Source organism: Oryx dammah, unplaced genomic scaffold (assembly GCF_014754425.2).
Source record: "Oryx dammah isolate SB20612 unplaced genomic scaffold, SCBI_Odam_1.1 HiC_scaffold_3, whole genome shotgun sequence".
In the NCBI taxonomy this organism is placed as follows: domain Eukaryota; kingdom Metazoa; phylum Chordata; class Mammalia; order Artiodactyla; family Bovidae; genus Oryx; species Oryx dammah.
Genome location: NW_024070187.1, coordinates 24,814,044 through 24,841,963, shown reverse-complemented (window position 1 = coordinate 24,841,963; position 27,920 = coordinate 24,814,044). Strand labels below are relative to the sequence as shown.

The 27,920-nt window shown below is 37.7% G+C and overlaps 1 protein-coding gene across 1 annotated transcript; it reads right to left on the bottom strand.

Moving 5' to 3' along the window:
* Positions 1–9,180: 9,180 nt before the first annotated feature.
* Positions 9,181–27,685, bottom strand: LOC120861902 (alcohol dehydrogenase E chain). The gene is made up of 9 exons (XM_040237803.1): positions 27,539–27,685; positions 24,169–24,270; positions 23,268–23,406; positions 21,528–21,615; positions 21,212–21,431; positions 18,432–18,692; positions 13,131–13,266; positions 12,384–12,522; positions 9,181–9,695 (listed from the first exon to the last, which is right to left on the bottom strand). Exons 1-9 carry the CDS (start codon positions 27,554–27,556, stop codon positions 9,671–9,673), a joined length of 1,128 nt encoding a protein of 375 aa, XP_040093737.1. The 5' UTR covers positions 27,557–27,685; the 3' UTR covers positions 9,181–9,670.
* Between the last annotated feature and the right edge of the window lie 235 nt (positions 27,686–27,920).

Here is a 27,920-nt window from a genome sequence, read left to right as displayed (position 1 = left end):
CTCAAAATGGATTAAAGATCTAAATGTAAGACCAGAAACTATAAAACGCCTAGAGGAGAACATAGGCAAAACACTCTCTGACATAAACCACAGCAGGATCCTCTATGATCCACCACCCAGAATTCTGGAAATAAAAGCAAAAATAAACCAATGGGACCTAATTAAAATTAAAAGCTTCTGCACAACAAAGGAAAATATAAGCAAAGTGAGAAGACAGCCTTCCGAATGGGAGAAAATAATAGCAAATGAAGCAACTGACAAACAACTAATCTCAAAAATATACAAGCAACTCCTGCAGCTCAATTCCAGAAAAATAAACGACCCAATCAAAAAATGGGCCAAAGAACTAAATAGACATTTCTCCAAAGAAGACATACGGATGGCTAACAAACACATGAAAAGATGCTCAACATCTCTCATTATTAGAGAAATGCAAATCAAAACCATAATGAGGTACCACTTCACACCAGTCAGAATGTCTGTGATCCAAAAATCTGCAAGCAATAAATGCTGGAGAGGGTGTGGAGAGAAGGGAACCCTCCTACACTGTTGGTGGGAATGCAAACTAGTACAGCCACTATGGAGAACAGTGTGGAGATTCCTTAAAAAATTGCAAATAGAACTACCTTATGACCCAGCAATCCCACTACTGGGCATACACACTGAGGAAACCAGAATTGAAAGAGACACATGTACCCCAATGTTCATCGCAGCATTGTTTATAATAGCCAGGACATGGAAACAACCTAGATGTCCATCAGCAGATGAATGGATAAGAAAGCTGTGGTACATATACACAATGGAGTATTACTCAGCCGTTAAAAAGAATATATTTTAATCAGTTCTGATGAGATGGATGAAACTGGAGCCAATTATACCGAGTGAAGTAAGCCAGAAAGAAAAACACCAATACAGTACACCAACACATATATATGGAATTTAGAAAGATGGCAATGATGACCCTGTATACAGGACAGCAAAAAAGACACAGATGTGTATAACGGACTTTTGGACTCAGTGGGAGAGGGAGAGGGTGAGATGACTTGGGAGAATGGTATTGAAACATGTATAATATCATGTAAGAATCGAATTGCCAGTCTATGTCCGATGCAGGATATGGCACGCTTGGGGCTGGTACGCGGAGATGACCCAGAGAGATGTTGTAGGGAGGGGAGTGGGAGAGGGGTTCAGGTTTGGGAACGCATGTACACCCGTGGTGGATTCATGTCAATGTATGGCAAAACCAATACAGAATTGTAAAGTAAAATAAAAAATAAATAAATTTAAAAAAATAAAATAAAATAAGAAAAAAAAAAACATAGATGCAAAAATCCTTAGCAAAATATTCTTAAACTGAATTCAACAATATATAAAAGGATCATACACCACAATCAAACAAAATTTATTCCAGAGGTACAAGGATGGTTCAACATTCAAAAATCAATCAATGTGACATACTACATTAACAAAATGCAAGATAAAAATTATATAAACATCTTAACAGATGCAGAAAAAGCATTTGATAAAATTCAACATCTATTTATGATAAAAAAAAAAAAAAACTTCCAACAGAGTGGGTATTGAGGGAATGTACCTCAATAAAGGCCAAAAATGACAAACCCAGTGACACAATACTCAGCAGTGAAAATCTGAAAACATTTCCTTGGAGATCAGAAACAAGACAAGGATGCCCACTCCTGCCACTTTTATTCAACATAGTATTGGAAGACCTAGCCAGAGCAATTAGGCAAGAAAAAGAAAAGTCATCTAAATTATAAAAGGAGAAGTAAAATTGTCACTATTTGCAAATGAGATGATAGTCTATAGAGAAAACCCTAATGACTATATCATAAAACTGTTAGAATAAATACAGTAAATATGCAGGATATAAAATCAATATACCTAAATCTGTTACATTTACATACAGTTATAATGAACTAACCTCAACTAAAATCAATAACCTCAGATATGCAGATGACACCAACCTTATGGGAGAAAGTGAAGAGGAACTAAAAAGCCTCTTGAAGAAAGTGAAAGAGGAGAGTGAAAAATGTGGCTTATAGCTCAACATTCAGAAAATGAAGATCATGGCATCTGGTCCCATCACTTCATGGGAAATAGATGGGGAAACAGTGGAAACAGTGTCAGACTTTATTTTTGGGGGCTCCAAAATCACTGCAGATGGTGATTGTAACCATGAAATTAAAAGACGCTTACTCCTTGGAAGAAAAATTATGACCAACCTAGATAGCGTATTGAAAAGCAGAGACATTACTTTGCCAACAAAGGTCTATCTAGTCAAGGTTATGGTTTTTCCAGTAGTCATGTATGGATGTGAGAGTTGGACTGTGAAGAAGGCTGAGCGCCAAAGAATTTATGCTTTTGAACTGTGGTGTTGGAGAAGACTCTTGAGAATCCCTTGGACTGCAAGGAGATCCAACCAGTCCATTCTGAAGGAGATCAGCCCTGGGATTTCTTTGGAAGGAATGATGCTAAATTTGAAACTCCAGTACTTTGGCCACCTCATGTGAAGAGTTGACTCATTGGAAAAGACTCTGATGCTGGGAGGGATTGGGGGCAGGAGGAGAGTGGGACGACAGAGGATGAGATGGCTGGATGGCATCACTGACTCGATGGACGTGAGTCTGAGTGAACTCTGGGAGTTGGTGATGGACAGGGAGGCCTAGTGTGCTGCAATTCATGGGGTTGCAAAGAGTCGGACACGACTGAGTGACTGAACTGAACTGAACTGAATAATGAACTAACAGAAAGAAAAAGAAAACAGCATCCTTTACCTGAAACCATAAAAATAGAAGAAAATATAGGCAGTAATCTCCTTGACATTGAACTTGGTGATAATTTTTGTGTGTGTATTTGACACCAAAAGCAAAAGTAATAAAATTAAAAATAAACAAGTGGGACTACATCAAACTAAAAACCCTCCACAACAAAGAGACTAATAACGAAAAAACAACTTGCTGTGTGGAAGGAAATATTTGCAAATCTATCTAATGAGGCTTTACTATCCAAGTAAAGATATAAAGAACTTGTACAATTCAATAGCAAAAAACCAAACAAGTGGATTAAAAATGTTCAGAGAACCTAAAGAAATATTTTTCCAAAGAAGACATTCAAATGCCCAATAGACACATGAAAAGGAGCTTGATATTACTAATCATCAGGTAAATGAAATGAAAACCACAGGAAGATATAACTTCACACTTGTTAGAATGACTATTATCAAAAAGACAAGAAATAAAAGAGCAGTCTTAAGATCCAGCTTTCAAAAAACTAAGATCATCACATCTAGTCCTTTCACTTTATGGCAAATAAATGGGGGGGGGGGAAACGGAAACAGTGACAGGCTTTATTTTCTTGGGCTCCAAAATCATGTTGGACAATGACTGCAGTCATAAAATTAAAAGACTCTTGCTCATTGGAAGAAAAGCTATGACAAAGCTAGACAGTGTATTAAAAAGCAGAGACATCATTTTGCTGATAAAGTTCCATATAGTCAAAGCTATGGTTTTTCCAGTAGTCACGTACAGTATGAGAGTTGAACCATAAAGAAGGCTAAGCACCAAAGAATTGATGCTTTTGAACTATGGTACTGGAGAAGACTCTAGAGAGTCCCTTGGACAGCAAGGAGATCAAATCAGTCAATCCTAAAGGAAATCAACCCTGAAGAGTCATTGGAAGGACTGATGCTGAAGCTGAAGCTCTAATACTTTGGACCCCTGAGGCAAAGAGCTGACTCATTGGAAAAGACCCTGATTCTGGGAAAAACTGAGGGCAGGAGGAGAAGGGGAAAACAGAGGATGGCATCACCAACTCAATGGACATGAGTTTGAGCATGCTCTGGGAGATGGTGAAGGACAGGGAGCCTGGCATGCTGTGGTCCTAGGGATTGGAAAGAGTCAGACATAACTGAGTGACTGAACAACAACAGCAAAAACAATTATTGGCAAGGATATGGGAAAAAGGAATGCTTGCACAGTGTTGGTGGGAATGTAGAAACTGATGCAGCCACTATGAAAATAGTACAGGGGTTCTTCAAAAATTTAAAATAGAGCTATCACATGATCCAGTAATTCTACATCTAGGTATTTAGCTAAAGAAAACAAAAGCACTAACTGGAAAAGATACATCCACCTACATGTTCATTGCAGTACTATTTATAATAGCCAAGCATAGAAAAAAACCTAACTGTCCAGGTGAATTGATAATATATACTCCACTATGTATATATAGTGGAATTTTATTCAGCTATAAAGAAACTATAAAAAAGAATGAATACTTGCCACTTGTGACAACATGGATGGACCACAAGGACGTTAATCTAGGTGAAATAAGTCAGGCAGAGAAAGGCAGATACTAAATAGTCTCCTTATTGCCAAATTCAGACTTAAATTGAAGAAAGTAGGGAAAACCACTAGACCATTCAGGTATGAATCAAATCCATTATGATTATACAGTGGAAGTGACAAATAGATTCAAGGGATTAGATCTGATAGAGTGCCTGAGAACTATGGATGGAGGTTCGTGACATTGTATAGGAGGAAGTGATCAAGACCATCCACAAGAAAAAGAAATGCAAAAAGGAAAAATGGTTGTCTGAGGAAGCCTTACAAATAGCTGAGAAAAGAAGAGAAGCTAAAGGCAAAGGAGAAGAGGAAAGATATACCCATTTGACTGCAGAGTTCCAAAGAAGAGCAAGAAGAGATAAGAAAGCCTTCCTCAGTGATCAATGCAAAGAAATAGAGGGGAAAAAAAAAATAGAATGGGAAGACTAGAGATCTCTTCAAGAAAATTAGAGATACCAAGGGAACATTTCATGCAAAGATGAGCACAACAAAGGACAGAAATGGTATGGACCTAACAGAAGCAGAAGATATTAGGAAGAGATGGCAAGAACACGCAGAAGAATTACACACAAAAAATCTTCATGACCCAAATAGCCACAATGGTGTGATCATTCACCTAGAGCCAGACATCCTGGAATGTGAAGTCAAGTGGGCCTTAGGAAGCATCACTATGAGCAAGGCTAGTGGAGGTTACAGAATCCAGTTGAGCTATTTCAAATCCTAAGAGATGATGCTGTGAAAGTGCTGCACTCAATATGCCAGCAAATTTGGAAAACTCAGCAGTGGCCTTGACCTGGAAAAGGTCAGTTTTCATTTCAATCCCAAAGAAGGGCAACACCAAAGAATGTTCAGACTACCACACAACTTGTACTCATCTCACATGCTAGTAAAGTAATGTTCAAAATTCTCCAAGTCAGGTTTCAATATTCCATGAACCTCCAGATGAACCTCATGAACTTCCAGATGTTCAAGCTGGATTTGGAAAAGGCAGAAGGACCAGAGATCAAATTGCTAACATCTGCTGGATCATTGAAAAAGCAAGAGATTTCCAGAAAAACATCTATTTCTGCTTTATTGACCACACTAAAGCCTTGGACTATGTAGATTACAACAAAATGGAAAATTCTGAAAGAGATGGGAATACCAGACCACCTTACCTGCCTCTTGAGAAATCTGTATGCAAGTCAAGAAGCATTAGTTAGAACTGGACATGGAACAACAGACTGGTTCCAAATTGGGAAAGGAGTATGTCAAGGCTGTATATTGTCACCCTGCTTATTTAACTTATATGCAGAGTACATCACACAAAATGCTGGGCTGAAGGAAGCACAAGCTGGAATCAAGATTGCCAGGAGAAATATCAATAACCTCAGATATGCAGATGACACCACCCTTATGGCAGAAAGCGAAGGGGAACTCAAGAGCCTCCTGATGAAAGTGAAAGAGGAGAGTGAAAAAGTTGGCTTAAAATTCAACATTCAAAAAACAAAGATCATGGCATCCAGTCCTATCACTTCATGGCAAATAGCTGGGGAAACAATGGAAACAGTGACAGACTTTGGGGGACTCCAAAATCACTGCAGATGGTGACTGCCACCATGAAATTAAAAGATGCTTGCTCCTTGGAAGAAAAGCTATAACCAATCTCAACAGCATATTAAAAAACAGAGACATTACTTTGCCTCTAAAGGTCCATCTAGTCAAAGCTATGGTTTTTCCAGTAGTCATGTATGGATGTGAGAGTTGGACTGTGAAGAAAGCTGAGTGCCAAAGAATTGATGCTTTTGAACTGTGGTATTGGAGAAAACTCTGGAGAGTCCCTTGGACTGCAAGGAGATCAAACCAGTCAATCCTAAAGGATTCAGTCCTAAATATTCATTGGAAGGGCTGATGCTAAAGCTGAAACTCAGTACTTTGGTCACCTGATGAAAAAAGTTGACTCATTGGAAAAGATCCTGATGCTGGAAAAGATTGAAGGCAGGAGGAGAAGGGGACAACATAGGATGAGAAGATTGGATGGTATCACCAACTTGATGGGCCAGAGTTTGAGCAAGCTCCGGGAGACAGTGAAGGGCAGGGAAGCCTGGGTGTGCTGCAGTCCATGAGGTCATAGAGAGTGGAACACAACTGAGCAACTGAACTGCCTGAAATAGTCTCATTTGCATACAGAAATTCAAAATACAAAGATATAAAGAACAGAATGTTTACCATGGGTGGAGGTTGGGGGTGGGTGAAATAGGTATAAGGATAAAAAGTACAAGCTTTCAGTTAAAGCTGATAATATTGTAATGCATTTTTGAAAGTTGCTAGGAGGATAAACCATAAAGGTACTCATCACAAGTAAAAAATCAGTAACAAAAGAAATATTTAGTCCTCAATTTATTTTCCAATCTCTCTCTCATCCATTCTGAAATTTGGAATTAGCTAGGAAACACTCATTATTTAAATTTAGAATGTACTAAATTTCTCTTTGCTTCAAAGTTGTAGTTATGACCCTTTAAGGCAATTCGGCATCTCCCAAACACTGTAAATTATTGGTTTGTTGGTGAATGGTAGTCAAATATCATTTTTAGGTAAGAATTGTCTGATGATTTCTGACTGGTTGTTCATAATAAATCTACTAAGTTATTTGCTGACATGGCAAATACTTCAAAGAGCAAGACTGGACAAGGAAACCCCTTTGTTGTGAGTAACTTATTACCTTGTGAGTTATTTGGCAACCTCTAATTTCTTTTGATGACTGAGATAAGATTATGCAGATGATCTTCTGGACCTTGGATCCAAAGTGGATGAAATGAGCAGAACAAGGACACATGTATGACTATTAATTTCATCAAAATGGTGTTTGGCCTTGAGGGAGGCCATTCTAGTTTTATTCTTACCACACTGAGTTTTGTTTCTCTTCCTATGCAATGTCCCATTTCCTGAACATTGCTGGGTATTTTTTCAGATAAATGTAATTTTATTTACTTCAATAAAATTGTCAATTTAACATTTTGGGGGGACTACTTAGTAGAGGTTATTTGTTCAATAATCATTTGCTAATGGAATTAAGTAGTCAGGTGTCTAAGAATATAATTATTAAATACATACTTGCTCTTACTCTACTTTAACTTCTGAGTAATTTTTGAATGCTTCTGTCAAAATGACTTTCTAATTCTAGAGTAGCTTGTGTGATTTGTAAAGTAGCAAAGGATTAATTTAATTATATTATTATATTATATAGTTTAATTATATTACTTTTTATTTACTATTTTTGGAGGAGCTAAGTCACTGTATCAATGCTATTAAACCATCAACACGAAATTACTTTTCTACAAATTTTGAAAATTTTATTCATTTTGACTAAGCTTTTTGTGGTTGGCTGAAAGTGAGCGCAAGCTTATATATATTCATAGTTAACAGTTTTTTAAAGGAAACCAGCAAATATGGAAATTCTTGATTCTAGAGTCAAAATTATTGCTGAAGGCCAGCAGGACACACTGCCTATGTGCGCCATTTCAGCATCCAGCCACTCTGTGGTTCCGTTTTTCTCCTTTGATTTCAATGTCCCCTTCCCTGCCAATGTCAATGTGAATGAAGAGGAAGTCTTGGGTGCAGAAGGCACCCCCACCTCCCTCTCATACACGTCATGGAGCATTGTGACCCTCTGTGAGAACACTGATATGCTCACTAACCCTGCTCTCCACCTGCTCTCCACAGCCTGGGAGGAAGGAACTGGATGCAGACCTCTGTGCAACCAGTAGGATTTTATACCCACTATGTGACATGGGCCTTTAGAACCATCTCTTTGTCCTCAGTATCTCACATTACCAGCACCAATATAAAAGTGCTGGAGCACCCATCAAAATGAGAACGTAGTGTTCCATGATGTTAGGACATTCTGAAAACTTAGGGACATTCTGAAAGCTTCTCCAACCCTAATTATCTCCTTCAGTGTCTCTGAGAAGACAATGAAACTGTTCCCTACATTTACATGGCAGTTCATAGTTGACAAAGCCTTTTCACTAGCATCATTCCATCTGATTTTCTATGAAGCGGTAATCGGTTCATAATTTCTTAAAACAAAGGATAAAATAGGCTTAGAGAGGCTGAGTAATTTACTGAAGGTCACAAACAAGTGGTAGATTACTTGCTCTAAGTCTAGAGTACTTTCTACAACATCAAAGCAAGTCACATGTTTTCAAGATAGCTAAAATTATTTACATGAATAAGCTTTCATTACACATTTAGAGATGAAGCTCAAGATGTAAATCTTCCCTAGAGAAAGTATTAACAAGTGGGTACCAAAGGCTTTCACATGTTCAAAATGATGAAATATTTCAGGGTTGCAGACTTAAGACATGGTAGTTAATAGAAAAGTTCTCGTTCAAAGATATTTTTGCAAAAACGTACATCTATATGTGTATGTACATAGAAAATCTATTGCTTTGGATGTTTGTGCCATTTCTTAGTTACTCATTTTACATGCTGTGTCCGCAGCTGCTTTATTCCCATCCCTAGACTTCAAGTTGCCATATTACTTTTTAGCCACCTTATGGCTCATTTTCAGTTAACTACAGTTATAATGATAATAATTAAGATCTTTTAACCAATAAACTACTTTCTTGAGTAAAAATTAGACTTTTTGGAATATGATTCTAAGAATAGTTCAATTTTCAGATTTAGTATTCAAACCTCATATTTATCACATGTAGTGTGAAACTGTAGTGTAAAAACACTTCCCGTCACCTTAAACATGTGTGATATTTACCTTAAAAAATTTCCTGCATTTAGAATTTCTGGACTTTCTCCACTTACAAATCAGAGTGTATTCTTTTTCAAACTATAGTTTTAACTGTAGGGGTTTGCTACATTTCCTAAAGAGGAAAATACAGACAGTGGAAGTACAGGTAGAAGATTTTGAGTACAATACCCCATCACATGTATGTTGAGGGCAAGTATAATGAGGTCCTTCTCAATGACTAAGGCTAAAAGACTGAGGGTGGCCAAGACACAAAAAGTACAAGAAGTCAAAAGAAATACCATTCCTCAGTCTGAAGATGACATGATTCAACATGAGTAGAACGATTAAGGAGACTTTATTAGACTCAATTACACATATGATGGTTTATCTAGCTCTCACTTAAATTTTTAAAATTTGCTTGAAAAATGATTTCACATTGATTTTTATTTCTTTTGGGAAGCTCCCATGTGCAATTTATTGGTAGTACCTCTGAAGAACAGAATTATTGATGATGATTGGCTGATGTTTCAGATGATAGAGGAGGCAGAAGACCACTACAAGTGAAGGTGTGTGTATGGTCTCAAAATGTCAGGATGGTACGGACACTGAAACAGAAAATAAGAGATAGAAATTGTTTTAGTGTTTAGATAATATACACTCTTCCATGTGAGAGTACAAAGAGCATTCAGTTTGTCTCTTTGAAAAGCTATCTTTGTTTCCTGCTCTTCCATTCCCATCCCTAATACACTCAAGTCAAGTACAAGGTCAGCTCATCTTTTCTTCCTGTTGTCTTTCCCAACCTGAACCTCAATTATAATGTTCTGAGTATGACTGTCATTTAGGCTTCATTATGTATTAGATTTTCAAAATGTCATTTTTGAGAGTCTACATTCCTTATATAATAACAAACACAAAACAACAATTATAATTACATGTAATAAGTTCATGCTATCTGTCACTCTGTAGATGCTCATTATGTATTTTATCATTTAAACCTCTACTTAAACAACACTATGTGGCAGGTTCTAATATTATTTCCATTTTAGAGATGATAGATACAGAGACTTAGAGAGATTTGTACCTTACTTTCAAACATACATCTAGTGTGGGCTCCTGGGATTTAAATCCAAATAGAAAGTTGCACAAATTACAAGATGATAGATAATGTGCCTAAAAGTGTTGATAATGTAATAAAGTTAAGACCATGTTGAAATCTTAACCGAGCTTAGATAAAGAAATGCTTAAGAAGACTTAAAAGCAGAAAAAAAGTTAATTTGTGTTTGGAGAGATTTTATTCTTTGGAAGATCAGAAATGTAACATTTTACCGGAACTAATGTCCTTTCTAAAAACCATCTTCTGATGGATAAATGCTTTAGAAAAAGATGATCTATGTATCTTAAAAAAATATTAATATATAAGTATATATGTGTGTGTGTATATATATACATATATATGAAAAAATGTATATAGATAATTTAGAAACTAAAGGACAATATAAAGAAGAAAGTAAAAATAACCTGTAATCCCACAATTTAGAAATAATCAATGTTAATATTTTCTTGAATTTTGATTATCTTTTTTCTAAACATATGTAAGTTTTTATTGCTCTGATTGAAAACTTGGAACTGTATTGTATATATAAGTTCTGTATTCTCTACTCTATAACCTAAAATTACAACAGGAGAATTTCCCAATTTAATGAAATCATTTCCTTTTAAATGGCTTAATTAATTTCTAGTAATATTTGGAATTTATTTAATTGTTCCTTTAATGTTCAACTTTTAGGATGTTTCCAATTTTTGCTGTTATAGATAATAAACATGCTTAAACATGTACATTTGCATATCTCATAATTTCTGTAGAATAGGTTCTCAGAAATGTAATTGTTGGGACACAGGATCTAAGTCTCTTTTTTTGAGGTTTCTTAAACAAAAGTCTGTCTAGTCAAGGCTATGGTTTTTCCAGTGGTCATGTATGGATGTGAGAATTGGACTGTGAAGAAGGCTGAGCGCCGAAGAAGTGATGCTTTTGAACTGTGCTGTTGGAGAAGACTCTTGAGAGTCCCTTGGACTGCAAGGAGATGCAACCAGTCCATTCTAAAGGATATCAGCCCTGGGTGTTCTTTGGAAGGAATGATGAAGCTGAAACTCCAGTTCTTGGCCACCTCATGCGAAGTGTTGACTCATTGGAAAAGACTGATGCTGGGAGGGATTGTGGGCAGGAGGAGAAGGGGACGACAGAGGATGAGACAGCTGGATGGCATCACTGACTCGATGGACGTGAGTCTGAGTGAACTCCGGGAGTTGGTGATGGACAGGGAGGCCTGGCGTGCTGCGATTCATGGGGTCGCAGAGTCGGACACGACTGAGCGACTGAACTGAACTGAACTGAACTGATACACATGACCAAACTGCTTTTTAGAAAGGATGTGATGTGGTACTGTTTGGATGTTAGTTTCTTTCCTTCTTCAATAATATTTATCAGACTAAGGGTCTAGTATATGTTATGTGTATGGCTGTTTAAGAAATAGTGTTTAAAACCAAAAAACCTCAAGAGAAGAAGTGTGAAGTCACAGAGAAAGCAGAGACTATGGAACAAGAAGGTGGGAGTTAGGTAAAACTGCCTATAACTAACTGTGTCTCATTTATAAATGCAAGTGATGAAATTCTTTTTAGGTGTTTGTAAAAGATTAATATTAGAGGTAGAAAATGGAACTGACTTGGTTTTGTAAGTTTTGAAGAAAATGTAGATTTAAACATTTAAAATAGCATTTTGTACCCTTCCTCTTTGCAATAATTTTTATTTGTGAAAAATCCTTTTGTAAATGGAAAAAAAGAGTAAAAATAACAGTCAGCATTTTTTGAAAAAAGTAATATATGCATAGAAAATGATGCCTATATAGCTCCACTGACTTCCATAATGAGTTTTTGGGATGTCTGGAATGTAATTTAAATTTGTAGCTATTAATAGACAACCATTTTAAGTGGCCAGGCAGGGACTGGGATAACTCCATGTTATATGACTATGTGTCTCTGATTCTTTTTCCTTGCAAAGCAGAGAATCTCTTGTGAAGATAGGGTCTGATCATTCAGATTTGCTGTGACCAACATAATTTGGCTTCAGCAGAACAGGAAATGCAAAGCATTTTAGTTTCTTGCAATATGATCTTATGTGTTCTACGTGCAGAGACTGAACTGGGAATGGAAAACCAAAGCACTCCATCCTGGCCTTTCTCTCATCCTTCTACCTTTTTTTCTCTGTTAGTCAAACCCCATCAAAACTTAAAATCTACCTCTTTCCAGAGCGAAGCAGGTCAAATCCTTCATTTATTTTTTCAAATGGTAAAACATGGGTAATTAACTGATCCAGTGGAAACTTCTTAGCCATGAAATCAGTCACAAGTTTGGGGACAGATTCCTTACTTTTGAAGCCTGAAAAGAAAGTGTCATCAATGTTAGATTCATCCAGATATAAACAGAGGATTAGAGATAAGACTTTCTACATAAAATTTAAATGAAAGTGTATAAAATGTCCACAGACTACTGTTGCTGAGGTTAATAAGAGAGTGTGTTTCAATATCCTTTTGAAGTGATTTAACTTTTTAAAAAATCTCCCCACCCAACAAACCAGAGCCTTTGGTTATTAGTTCCCTCATAGAGAAATTATAGTTTAGATGGTTATTCTCAGAGTCAAGAAGAAAATTTAGCAGTTGTCTACATCTGGGCAGTGAGTGCAGACATAAATTGTTGCTATGGGTTTCCTGGATCCTCCTAGGTATCTCAGTGTATTATGCAGTCACCAGTATCAAAAGAGATGATGCTGAAAGATCCTAGTCAGTTTATGGGGACACCATTAAAATCTACCTTGGGACTCTTTCGGTACGTTAGTTCCACATCTAGTTGATTTGAAGCCTATAGATACAAAGGAATCTTAGTGTATTTTTAAACCACATTGCATTTTAAAGCCTGGCCTTGTCACTTGCAAAAGGAAAGAATTCCTGACATTAGTAAGAATTTGGCCCTCAAGCCTCACTACATACCACCAAATATAGCTCCTTTCCAGGTACGTCCAGTCAACAACAACATGGGGTTCATAGAGATATTTTGGGCATTAGGAGGTACTCCTACAATGACGCTTACGCCATATGCTTCTTGACAGCAGAGCAAGGCAGACATCTGGAATAAAATTAATATATAGCATCATTAAAGTGGATTCTCTGGTAGTCCCCATTTGTGATACACAGTATCATGTGCTATGGATCTAGTTAAATTGTGAATGTGTGGCTGGAAGAGATTGGCTTTTTCTTCACTTCCCATTATTTCCTAAAGCCACTACATGTGGCTTTAGAAGATGTCCAGAAAATATTTTTGAATGAAACAGTAGATGAATGAAATTGTATGTTTTATGTACTTAACTCTTCTTTAGAAAAATAATAAAGATGCAAATATCATTACATATATATAATCTGATTCTTCAAATAAAGGTAACATTTATCATCATGTGATGCCAGAGCAATCTGAAATGGTTAACGCATTTAATTATTAAGTAGATATCTTGCACTCAGGACTTTGAACTAGGTATTTTGATGGTGAACCAGATACATGGTCAGTTACATCATCAATATTTCTCTCTTCTCCTCTTGATGGTCCCCCTTTCTAATGGATCCATATTTCTACTGCACATTTCTAATGGGCACTTTTTTCCTAATTTATGTACATTTACCCTAAAGAACATCCCCAAGAAAAAGAAATGCAAAAAGGCAAAATGGCTGTCTGAGGAGGCCTTACAAATAGCTGTGAAAAGAAGAGAAATGAAAAGCAAGGGAGAAAAGGAGAGATATAAGCATCTGATGAGTGCAAAGAAATAGAGGAAAACAATAGAATGGGAAAGACTAGAGATCTCTTCAAGAAAATCAGAGATCCCAAAGGAATATTTCATGCAAAGATGGGCTCAATAAAAAACAGAAATTGTATGGACCTAACAGAAGCAGAAGATATTAAGAAGAGGTGGCAAGAGTACACAGAAGAACTGTACAAAAAAAATCTTCATGACCCAGATAATCATGATGGTGTGATCACTCACCTAGAGCCAGACACCCTGGAATGCAAAGTGAAATGGGACTTAGGAAGCATCACTATGAACAAAGCTAGTGGAGCTGATGGAATTCCAGTTGAGCTCTTTCAAATCCTGAAAGATGATGCTGTGAAAGTGCTGCACTCAAGATGTCAGCAAATTTGGAAAACTCAGCAGTGGCCACAGGACTGGAAAAGGTCTGTTTTCATTCCAATCCCAAAGAAAGGCAATGCCAAAGAATGCTCAAACTACCGCACAATTGCTCTCATCTCACACGCTAGTAAAGTAATGCTCAAAATTCTCCAAGCCAGGCTTCAGCAATACATGAACCGTGAACTTCCAGATGTTCAAGCTGGTTTTAGAAAAGGCAGAGGAACCAGAGATCAAATTGCCAACACCCACTGGATCATTGGGAAAAGCAAGTGAGTTCCAGAAAAACATCTATTTCTGCTTTATTGACTAAGTCAAAGCCTTTGACAGTGTGGATCACAACAAACTGTGGGAAATTCTGAAAGAGATGGGAATACCAGACCACCTGACCTTCCTCTGAGAAACTTGTATGCAGGTCAGGAAGCAACAGTTAGAACTGGACATGGATCAACAGACGGGTTCCAGATAGGAAAAGGAGTACGTCAAGGCTGTATATTCTCACCCTGCTTATTTAACTTATATGCAGAGTACATCATGAGAAACGCTGGGCTGGAAGAAGCACAAGCTGGAATCAAGATTGCCAGGAGAAATATCAATAACCTCAGATATGCAGATGACACCACCCTATGGCAGAAAGTGAAGAAGAGCTAAAGAGCTTCTTGATGAAAGTGAAAGAGAAGAGTGAAAAAGTTGGCTTAAAGCTCAACATTCAGAAAATGATCATGGCATCTGGTCCCATCACTTCGTGGGAAATAGATGGGGAAACAGTGGAAACAGTGTCAGTCTTTATTTTGAGGAGCTCCAAAATCACTGCAGATGGTGATTGCAGCCATGAAATTAAAAGACGCTTACTCCTTGGAAGGAAAGTAATGACCAACCTAGATAGCATATTGAAAAGCAGAGACATTACTTTGCCAACAAAGGTCCGTGTAGTCAAGGCTATGGTTTTTCCAGTGGTCATGTATGGATATGAGAGTTAGACTGTGAAGAAAGCCAAGGGCCGAAGAATTGATGCGTTTGAACTGTGGTGTTGGAGAAGACTCTTGAGAGTCCCTTGGACTGCAAGGAGATCCAACCAGTCCATTCTAAAGGAGATCAGCCCTGGGATTTCTTTGGAGGGAATGATGCTAAAGCTGAAACTCCAGTACTTTGGCCACCTCATGCAAAGAGTTGACTCACTGGAAAAGACTCTGATGCTGGGAGGGATTGTGGGCAGGAGGAGAAGGGGACGACAGAGGATGGGATGGCTGGATGGCATCACTGACTCGATGCACGCGAGTCTGAGTGAACTCCGGGAGTTGTTGATGGACAGGGAGGCCTGGGGTGCTGCGATTCATGGGGTCACAAAGAGTCAGACTCGACTGAGCGACTGAACTGAACCATGCTGTACATGGATGTCTCCAGAAGTTGCTCATAACTGAAAATTTGTACTCTCTGACATCTACCCATTATTCCTCCTCTACTTCCTCCAACCCCTGGCAACCACTGTTCTACTCAGTGGTTCTAAGAATTTGATTTTTTTTAGACTGCACATATAGGAAAGATCATATAATAATTGTCTTTCTGTGTCTGGCTTATTTCACTTTGCATAATGTCCTCCAGATTTTTCCAAGTTTTTGCAAATGTCAATACTTCCTTTCTATGGCCGAATAATATTCATTCATCTATATACATGTATACAATTCACATATATATACACACACAAACACACACATGCCTCACAATTTCTTTATCTATTCATCCATATGGACTTTTAGGTTGTTTCCATGTCTTGGCTATTATGAATAGCGCTGCAGTGAACATGGGGATGCACATGTCTAAGATAGTGAGTTTATTTTCTTTGTATATATTCCCAGAAGTGGGATTGCTGGATCATATGATAAAACATCTATCTTAAATCTTTTGAGGAGCAATTATACTGCTTTTCATAGTGGCTATTTTACATTCCCACCAACAGTGCACAAAATTCCCTTTCTTCTACACGCTCTTCAACACTTGCTATCGCATTTTTTTTATAATATTCATTCAAACAAGTATGAGGTAATAATCCCTGTGTGATTTTAATTTGTTTTCCCTTCTAATTAATGATGTTCAGTTCAGTTCAGTTGCTCAGTCATTTCTGACCCTTTGCGACCCCATGGACTGCAGCATGCCAGGCTTCCCTGTCCATCACCAACTCCCTGAGCCTACTCAAACTCATGTCCATTGTGTCGGTGATGCCATCCAACCATCTCATCCTCTGTCGCCCCCTTCTCATCCTGCCTTCAATGTCTCCCAGCATCAGGGTCTTTTCTAATGAGTAGATTCTTCACATTAAGTAGCCAAAGAATTGGAGTTTCAGCTTTAGCATCAGTCCTTCCAATGAATATTCAGGACTGATTTCCTGTAGGATGGACTGGTTGGATCTCCTTGCTGTCCAAGAGACTCTCAAGAGTCTTCTCCAACATCACAGTTCAAAAGCATCCATTCTTCCATGCTGACCTTTCTTTATAGTCCCCCTCACTCTCACATCCATACATGACTACTGGAAAAACCATAGCTTTGACTAGATGGAGTTTTGTTGGCAAAGTAGCGTCTCTGCTTTTTAATAAGCTGTCTAGGTTGGTCATAGCGTTTCTTCCAAGGAGCAAGCTGTTGGCCAAAACAGCAATATAGCTGTTGGTCAAAATGGGCATGTTTTAAATGTGCTTTGACCTTCTGTGAGCTTTTATTTATTTATTTTTACTCTGAAAGTTAAACAGAAAGACTTTTCCCTCCAGCCAGGTTTTTAGACAAGTGTATAGTAAGAAAGTTGTTTAGGAAAACACCCTCTAACCCCAGAAATATATAGTAATTGATCCTTTGATTTTGGAGTATGACACTTGGAAAATCAGAGAACCTCAGGACATGTGGGTATCAGATACTTAAAATAATCCAATTCCACAAGAGAAAATGAAGGAAAAACCATATTAAAAATGGCATAAGGAGCAAGCGACAGCCTTGGAAAGCGACAGCCTTGGAACATCAGTCATCTGTGGAATAAATTGTTCCTGGTCAAGGCTGCAAAGAGCTTTACTCTTAAGGTGCTGCTTCCTATTACCAACACTGCTGGGACTTACCGGAGAACCTAAAGAGGGTGATTTTTTGTGTTGGTCTCTGGGGGATTTCTCACTGGGACTCTAGAGAATTCTGGTTAGGGGAAATATAGCTAGAGATGTGTTCTCTGTTGCAATTGATGATATCTGTAATTATTTGAAAGTAGTATCATGTATGGGGTTTCCCTGATGGTCACACGGTAAAGAAAGCCTGCAATGCAGGAGACCTGGGTTTGATACTTGTGTTGGGAAGATCCCCTGGAGAAGGGAAATATCATGTATATTTTAAAGTTGATGTAAGTTTTACACAATTGGAAATGGTACTTCCTTTTGACAACGCCAGATAACATTTATTAAGAGCTTACCACTGACAGGTGGCACTTGCTAAATATGTTACATGTGTCATCTCATTTAGTCCACAAACAACACTATAATACACATATCACTTAAAATTTTGGTGGGAAAACCTGTTGACCTTTTAAATTATTCAGTTCAGCACACAGATTTGGATGCTTTTTATGTACCAGGCACTGTGCTGTCTGTTGTGGTAAAACGGGGCATATTTTCTGGTAATAAAATGATAGGGAGCCTAAAGTTGCTCATTTTTTTTTTTTTCGGTTAAAGTATGGTCTTTGGAAAAAATAGAATTCATTAAAACATACAAATATTGCTAAATCATTTTTTTGTTAAGAATGTGTTGAAAAATCAAACTTGCCCACTTGAGAATAGAATTTATATTCTTTATACTTACTTGAGTTTGAATTTTTAAAACTAAAAATTAAATTTATGATGGCTCAGTAAAAACCCCCTTCCCTCCCAAAAAGGACACGATACTCATGATACGTTTTTTTGTGTTTTTTTTTTTTGACTGATGGAATGAGATTCCTCATCATAATAAATTAGGCAACCCAGGTAACAAATAGGAGATGGAAAATCGTCATAGTTTTTAAAATATTCTTTATATATAATGTTTATACTCCGCCACATTAAAGAAGACTCTAGAATGCAGACGTTGACATCTTGAGACATTTCAAAGTACATACCATGGTGTCAAGCCGACCGATGACTTCAAATGAAAAATCCACACCTCCACCACTCACTTCTCTCAGCACCTCCTCGATGGGTTTTTCGTAGTCCTGAGGGTTGATGCACTCAGTGGCACCCACCTGTTTGGCCCTTGCAAATTTGTCTTTGTTGATGTCCACTGCAATGATCCTGGCTGCTCCAGCTGCTTTGCAGCCCATGATAACAGACAGGCCAACTCCTCCAAGGCCAAACACAGCACAGGTGGAGCCCTGGGTGACCTGTGTTTTCAGAAAATGTGAAAATGGATTAAGTAATGATTGTTAAGGGCTTTCCAGGTGCCTCAGTGGTAAAGAATCCACCTGCCAATGCAGGAGATGTGGGCGCGATCCCTGGGTCAGGAAGATCCTCTGGAGAAGGAAATGGCACCCCACTCCAGTATTCTTGCCTGGGAAATCCCATGGACAGAGGAGCCTGGTATGCTACAGTCCATGGGCTAACAAAGAGTCGGACATGACTTAGCAACTAAACAACAATAAACAAAACAATTGTTAGAAAGAGCCTAAATTGTATAAAGTGCCATGCTTTGTTTCTTGTCAGAAGTTACTCAAATTATGTCCAACCTTTTGTCAAACCTCTTTTGACTTTAGCTGCCTCACACTTGAAATGACAGGTTTGAATTAGATTAGTGTTTCTCTAATTTTCCTGGACATTAGAAAATCCCATGGATGGAGGAGCCTGATAGGCTGCAGTCCATGGGGTTGCTAAGAGTCGGATAGGACTGATCGACTTCACTTTCACTTTTCACTTTCATGCACTGGAGAAGGAAATGGCAGCCCACTCCAGTGTTCTTGCCTGGAGAATCCCAGGGACGGGGGAGCCTGGTGGGCTGCCATCTATGGGGTCGCACAGAGTTGGATATGACCTAAGTGACTTAGCTTAGCTTAGACTCACCTAGGGAGCTTTAAAAAAAATCTCAATACCCAGGTCACAGCCCACAAGCAGTTAAATCAGACTCTGTGCCGGTAAGTGGAAAAAGATATGCAATCCACTCCAGTATTCTTGCCTGGAAATTCCCATGGACAGAGGAGCCTGGTAAGCTTCAGTCCGTAGGGTCACAGAGGGTAGGACACGACTTAGCGACTAAACAACGACAACAACTCTGCAGGCAAGACCAAGTCTCCAAGCGACTCCAGTGGGAAACCCAGGCTGGGAGCCAGTGGACTGGATGACCATTGAGCTCTAGATGCTCGTAACTCCCCTCCTGAAAATCTAGTGGATCACATCTATTGATAGCCAGCTTCAGTCCATCACACGTACAGAAACACAATTCTAAAGAAATTAAATAATAAATGGAAGAGAGGAGACTGCAAAAATAATCTAGCTGAACCCTCAATAATTAACACCTTGGCTCAATAACTTTCAGTAGTCATGACGTATAATGAGAGCAGAAATAAGCTGTGCAGCATGGAAGAGTTATCCCCAGCTTAAGCAAACTTAACAACAGGGGAAATTTAACAGATAATTTTAAGATAATACAGCTTGAGACCAACATGTTCTTAATGGGTCTTTATCCCTGCTTTAAAAAATACACAAATGAAAAATAATGCAATGAAAAGCTGGTTTATATTTTAATAATGGATGAAATTCATTATCACAGGTACCCTTGGCTTTCACTCTGTGTGCAGGTTCAATTAGACAATCTGTTCAGATGATGTAGTTGCACAAAGACTTAGTGCTAAGGTCACAGAAATTTGGAAAACATGTGCTCACAATAGTTTAACTTACCTAAGGGACTGTTTGATAAACCTAGTCTGTTATAGTCAGATGTCACTGTGGGTAAAATGTTCCTCCTGTCCCAAGAAAACTTTCTGTGGGGGTACGACACCACTTTTTTACCTTAGAAAAATATGAGGCTTGCGATTGTGATTTAAAAGTGTTGGTAAATATCTACTATGGTTTGTGATTCAGCAGGAGTTTTGAGGAGGCTAGTTGCAGTTGCCATGTTAACTACCTGTAAGATTTTGGGCAAATGGCTTTATGTCTCTGGGTGTCAGTTCATAAAACAAAAGGATAGTACTAGATTTCCAACCTTTTAGGAAAAGGAGACTTTAAAGAATTTCTCCTTAAAACCTACCACTTTGAAGTCTGGGTGTGTGTATGTGTTCGTGGCTGGGGAGGAGGTAGAGCAGTGGAATAAATGCTTCATGCATCATCGAAGCTTTATTGCTTTCCTCATAGAGATACACAGAGTGGGCATGTTTGTGACCCTCAGTTTGGAGGTATATTAGGATATCAGGTCAGGCTCTGGAATCTCCTGTTGATCCTAATTCTGGGAGTAGAGGATCCATGAACTAAATGCTCCTCATAGTCAGCTCCTTCATTTTGTTTACTTTGGCTTCCTCAAAACTTGGCAGAACCTACTGTGCATGGCTCATGTAGGCAGTAAATGAATGATAAAACGAACTCCTAGGTCTAAAATTTAGTAATACCACAAAGAACACATACAGAAGAATAATTATGGAAAACATCTTTACTTTTTCTTAATTATCAAGAGCTTTTCATTTGTGATAACAGATAAATTTTCTAGGACATGCCCTCAATTCCTTCTGAGGGTATCTTCTACTTTTAATCAATATCCTCAATTCTGTGGAGCATAGCAAGGCTATTATGGTAGAAGAGGGGAAAGCTTCCAATAAATCTGTGAAGAATGATCTCAGATTCCTGTGAGAAGTTGCTTTGCTTTTAGCTCCTGACACTGTGAGTGTAGCTGGTTTTAATCACTCATTGTTATTCCTACCTTGGCAACTTTGACTGCAGACCCATAACCAGTAGAAAATCCACAGCCAATGAGACAGACTTTCTCCAGTGGTGAGTCTGCATGGATCTTGGCCACTGACATCTCGTCCACCACTGTGTACTGGGTGAAGGTGCTGGTGCTGAGGAAGTGGTGGATGGGCTTCCCTCTGCAGGTGAACCTGCAGGTACCATCATTAAGGGTCCCCTGAGGCTCATTCAGGCTGGTCAGTGCAACACACAAACACAAGAGGGTATAAGATAGGCACATAACTAACGTGCAGATTCTTTCACTGCTAAGGAGAGTAACAGATACTCACTCGTGTTTCAGGCAGAGGTTCGCTTCCGGGTGTTTACAAACATTGCACTTTCCACATTGGGGAACAAAGAGTGGGATGACTTTATCACCTGGGGATGAGGATAAAACAGATTCTTCTTACCAGGAATTAAAGAAATTAAGAGCTTAATGCTTACACTTATGTATTAGAGGCACTTGACTTTGAGAAGTCTCCAAGAATAGGGTCCTGTCAGCTTTGTCTTGGTTATCGCCTGTCAGTATTGTCATCGGTTTGGGTTTATATATGCTAAAGATGCCCAAAGAAATTGCAAATCTGGAAAACATGATTTTTAAAAGCAGTTCCACTGTGTTGATAGTTCTCTTCTATTGTGTGCCCTTTCTCTTAGGGATTTTATAGATTTGATTTCATTTAATATTCAGTAGTTAAACCTTTAAATATTCTTACTACTAATATAAGTATAAATATATATTTAAGTTGTGAGCAGTCTGCCATAGTTCCACTAGATAATCTGGTAATAGTTTATAGTAATAGTACAGTAATCCTAATAGTAATAATAATACAATAAAAATAAGAACCTCAACACCCATTTCCTGGCTTTTCAAAGTGATTATGCTTGTCTCTATTATGAAATAAATCCTTCTTTTAAAAAATTAATTCTTTTTTAAGGAAAACAAACAAAAACAGGACAAGTAAGAATTTAAGACATTCTTCTGAAAACCTCAACCCTCAGTAATGAGTTAGACACTTTCTTTTAGGATAGTAACTGACTTTCAAATGTTTGTAGCTGATGATTTATAGAGAATTTATTTTTACTGGTGGAGGGAGCAGGGGTGAAAAGTAGGGGTGTCATTTGTTATTAATAGATTTCTAACTAAAGGAAATACTAAGAGCTGAAACTCAAACCAGACAACTTATTTTATTGTTTTCAATTTACAGGTCAATTAAGCATTTTGTAAGTAGGGAGGTCAAATCTACTAGCTAAAGTGATTTTTTAGAATTAAAAATAATTTTTATTTTTACTCATCCATACTACTTATCCAAAAGACTCAGAAAAATAACATTTAAGAGACTATATGCAATGATGGCATGGAAATTTTCTGTTTATTCACTGTTTACCCCTAAAAATATTTGTCTGTATTAATATATAATGATAGGATACAGTAAATGTTCAAGAAAAATAGTTCTTGGTAACCAGTCACGTTTAATCATGGTTTAAGGAAAAGTGGCCATATATTCAAAGGGGAAACCTGTAAATGGGCTCCACTTCCCACCTGAGAAGAGATTGCGTTGATTCAGTCCAGAGCTCACAATCCCCACTGTGTGAAATCAGCACTGAAAAGGTTCAAAACACTGATTATGTTTGTCTCCACTATGTCTAGACATGTTTTTTCTGTCTTATCAGTAGTTTTCTTTGGACCTGGTAGAAGACAGTGCTTGGCAATGCTAACATGGGAATTAACTGATTATGAACTCTACCCTGGCAGACACTGGGTCTCTTTCAATCCCTATGTATTCCCAGGATCTAACATGGTGCCTGCCATCTAGTAGGTCCTCAAGAAATACTTGCTGACGTGGAGAATACAGTAGTGCATAGATTCATACATGCCTGAGTCAGGCAGGAAGGGGGAAAAGAAAAAGCCCTCTGTCCCAGCTCAGCCTGAAACATGTTCTTTCATCTCTGATTACTCCGGTGTCATTATCCAGGCTACATCATCCTGGGGCCCTGAACCAAGGCACATTTCCTGAGTGTGAATTCTGTACCTGGTCTTACTGTAGTCACCCCTTCTCCAACGCTCTCCACAATGCCGGCTGCCTCATGGCCTAATACCACAGGAAGACGTGTGATCAGAGATCCATTAACCACATGGTCATCTGAGCGACAGATTCCTGTGGCCACCATCTATATGGTAAAGGGGGGTTGATTAGATTCAGATAAGACTATGACCCTCAGATGGACTTAACACACTCATTTTCCTGAAATTGCATTGAAGAATTTTAAAGCGTTTTGCTAATAATTTCTACTCTTCCAAATACAGTTTCAAATTTATCTGATAACGCTCTACTTTCCTTTTATGCATTAAACAATTTAGAGTAATCTGTGAAATAATTGTTTCTGAACTATTGAAGTCATATAATATGCAGTCTTTTTGATAGAAATAGAAAATTCAGATAAGAAAATAAAGTTACTTAAGTGCCACCACATAATGCTAATTGATTTTAAATGATATATATTCCTTTGCACTTTTGTTGTTGTTGTTATTTAGTTGCTAAGTCATATCTGACTCTTGGCGATTCCATGGACTGTAGTACACCAGGCTCCTCTGTCCACGGGATTTCCCAGGCAAGAATACTGGAGTGAGTTGCCATTTTCTTCTCCAGGAGATATTCCCAATGCAAGGATCGAACCCATGTTTCCTGTGTTGGCGGCAGATTCTTTACTGCTGAGCCACTACATACATTCTTCTTCCTCTCATTAGGATTATACTATACATACTCTTTGGTCTCTTTTTAAAATTTTTAACAATTTTGATTTACAGCTTCCTTTGACAACAAATGTAATTCCACTATCTGGATGACTATATTACAAGTACTTTGGTTACTTTCATTGTTACATTTTGAAAAATTTAAACCTAAGATTAAATAGAAATGGAAAAAAATGTACCTTAATACGAACTTCATGGGCCTTAGGGGGTGCAACCTCCACCTCCTCAATGGAAAATGGTTTCTTGAGCTCCCACAGCACAGCTGCTTTGCATTTTATTACCTGAAAATTGAGCAGAAAGATGACATCATTTTCCCCCCAGCCTTGAATTCAGGGATTGTGCCTTTGATCTTTTTACATGTACCATCTAGGCCCATGTCTGAAACTTAATATTGTTCCATGAACATGAACAACCTCTGATTTGCAAAAAGAATAATAGTGACTTTTTATAAAAATGTGTAAGGCAATAACACAAGGAAAGAGAAACAGAATTAACTATAGGAAGACACTGAGATAAAAGTGGAATATATTCTTTTATGAAGAAAGATCATCATTGTTTTCCCCTTTAAAGGTTCTATTTCCTAATGTGGTTCTGAAATTGGTTATTTATCCGAAGCTGTTGTCTTGTCCATGAAGTTCTAAATCACTATCATATTACTAGCAGATTCAGTGTCTGTTTACATGAAACTCATTTCCCTCTTGCTCAATTCTCCGCTTAAGCCAAAATGATTTGACTTTAGAATTCCTAAGCCTTCCAGCCTAGAATTTCTTTCTCTATTTGCCTGCTCCTTTGATTTCTCTCTACTTCTTCTATGGGCTACTTGTTTGCATCACTCATTTGACAGTTAGATTTGGCAGCTCTGTTTTGTTATATAATTTATGAATAGAGATTTCTTTCAGATTGGATTTGAGCCTAAAATTGTAGAGATTAAAACTACACAAACACACACTTAAAAATGGGAGAGCTGTATTTGACTTTCTAGCTAGCATAGCTTACCTACAGATGTTCTTACAAATAAAAGTTAAGCATATATGTTTAGTGCTTGGGAATGTAACATAAGGGTTTTCTTCACTTTTACAAAGCTTGTGTAACTGAGAGTTTTTTCTAAAGAGAATTAACAACATACTACACACATGATAAAAATTAAATTGAAATTTATCTGATAATTTATTTTTACTATGTATACACCAAATCCTTCCACTTTGCAAAGTGTTCATCATGGCCAATGCCATAGTAAATATGAGTACTTGGATATAATACACTAATGGTAGAGAGGTATTGAATATTGGGGTTCCAATGATGTAGCAGGCACCAGTGGCTGTGTTGGGTGAAATACAAGTTTGACTTTTAAACTTCACAGGGTAGTATTACTGAATCATTAGTCTTATTTTTCAGAAGAAAAGCTTGAGGCTTAACTGACTCAATAACTGATGAGTACTTTTCCCAAAGTTACAAACCTGGGTGTCCGAAGAATGAATACCATTTTATCTTTCACTACTTGATGATAGTAAAAGATTAACAAAAGATTAGAAGTTAGATAACAACAATAGCAGTGATTAATATTTAGTGAGTTATTTCTATGTACCAGGCACTATTTTAAATGCTTGCCAGTATTAGTTTATTAAATTCTCACAACCACCTTATGAAAGTAGGTATTATTACTATTATCATTTAGCATTTGAAGAAAATATAATGCCAGAAGGTTAAACAGAAGTGAAGTGTTATCATATAGCTAAAAGTTATTGATGTTGTACCTGGGGAGGGGGGATTAATTGCCTGTAATTTATAAATTTAATTAATGCATTTGGCCTACCCTTTTGATCTCTGAACTCTGAGTTTTGAAAAATTAAAATTTTCTTTTTCTTAACTATTCTTCATTTGAAATGTAATATGCTACTGTAAATGCCAATCAGTAATGCATGAAAATAAAGTTAAAATAAGAAAACTCCCAATTGATCATCTGTATGATTTCCAACCAGTCTTATTGATATAGGCCTGTTATATATATAGGCCTGATATAGGCCACACTATATAGGCCTGCCATTATAGCAAGATATTATATTGCACAATCACTCCTAACACAGCAAACCTACTAGAAACAATTGCACAGGCTTTTGCCATTAAGCAGTTAAACAACATGAATTGATCATATTGAACAACCATGTGTATCTCTCTGTACCTGTAAGCACGTTGAACAAATAAACATGAGTCTGTGGAAGGCTTAGAAACAAATATATCTGTTCTCAGTGTAAATAGTGGTTCAAACTGTATCAGCATTATTATTATTTTGTGTGTGTGTGTGAAATCACATTGGCTTTTGCATGAAGATAACATTTCTATGGGAATTCCCTAAATTGTGCCATAATGGGACCCTTTAAAATCAGAATTTGCATGTTGATTCTGGTTTGCTTTATCTTTAAAAATTTTTTGTTTTTTGTTTGGAGTGTAATTGCTTTACAATGTTGTATTAGTTTCTGCTGTACAACAGAGTGAATCAGCTATACATATACATATAGTCTATCCCTCTTGAATCTCCCTCTTGCTGCGTGCCCCCATCCCACCCCTTTCGGTCATCGCAGAGCGCTGAGCTCGGCTCCCGTGCTTTACGGCAGCTTCGCGCCGGCTGCCCGGCTCACACATGGTAGTGTGTATCTGTGTCAGTGCTCCTCTCTCAAGTCACCCCACCCTCTCCCTCCCCTGCTGTGTCCACAAGTCCATCCCAATGTCTGCGTCTCAATCGGTTTGCTTAGCCTTGATGATTCTAATGCTTTGAGAGCAATAAAAGTTTTGTCACATTTAACTTTCCTGTATTCATAAAAAGAATGATTATGATTAAAGAGAATAACATTTATATTATAAATAATGATATTATTTAAGTTATATGATAAAGAATAACACATTTATATTATGGTATCTTAATACAGACATAACTTCTTGATAAAAACATTTCATTTCTAACTTTAGACTTGAAGATTACTCATGATTGGCTATAACTATTTCACATTTACTTAATATAGGAAATACAGACTTTAATAGGTATAGGTGCTCTACATACTTCTCAAAGATGTTTAGGTATTGCCCTTCTCAATTGTAGTTTAATATACTTTGTATATTGAAGCATAGATCCTAAGTTGTGTCTCATTATAAATTATTTCTAATTTATATATGGATTTTGTTATTCATTAGATAGTGTATCTCTATGTATTACATGGTTGCTTCTCAGGTGGCTCAGTGGTAAAGGGTCTGCCCACCAGTGCAGGAGATGCGGGAGACGTGGGTTCAATTTCTGGGTCGGGAAGATCCCCTGGAGAAGGAAATGGCAACCCACTCCAGTATTCTTGCCTGGAAATTTCCACAGACAGAAGAGCCTGGCAAGCTATAGTCCATGGGGTTGCAAAAGAGTCAGACACAACTGAGCGGCTAACACACAGGTTGCTGGCCTCCTGAATAAAGGAAATTTTCTTTTCCAGCCAATGCTTGTCTCTCGAGCAGTCCAACATGAGTATTACATTGATTGGAATAATTCTAAAAAAAAAAAAATTGCCTTACTTTTCCTGCTGTGCTCATGTTTCTTCTTTTCTCTGCTGGCAGGAGATGTGAGTTACAGACTTACAGACTCTTCCCGGTTCAAGTACATAAAAGAGATAGATTGCACAGATTTTTATATGCTTGAATAGCACCCTGTTCCCCACATGTGATCTGAGATCTTTAAGCCCTGCCCATCAGTTTATTCTTAGACCCAGTCAAATCAACAATAACAGGGCACTGAACCAGCACTCAAACATTAACTTTGTTTGCAATATGCTAATTTCAAATAACATCTTGAGTTCATTAGTCAAATATTTTCTTGTATGTAACTTTTTTTTTTCTGGATTACATATTTCTCCTCTCTTATTCCCACATAGGATGTTCAGAGTTCTGTTTTCCCTTT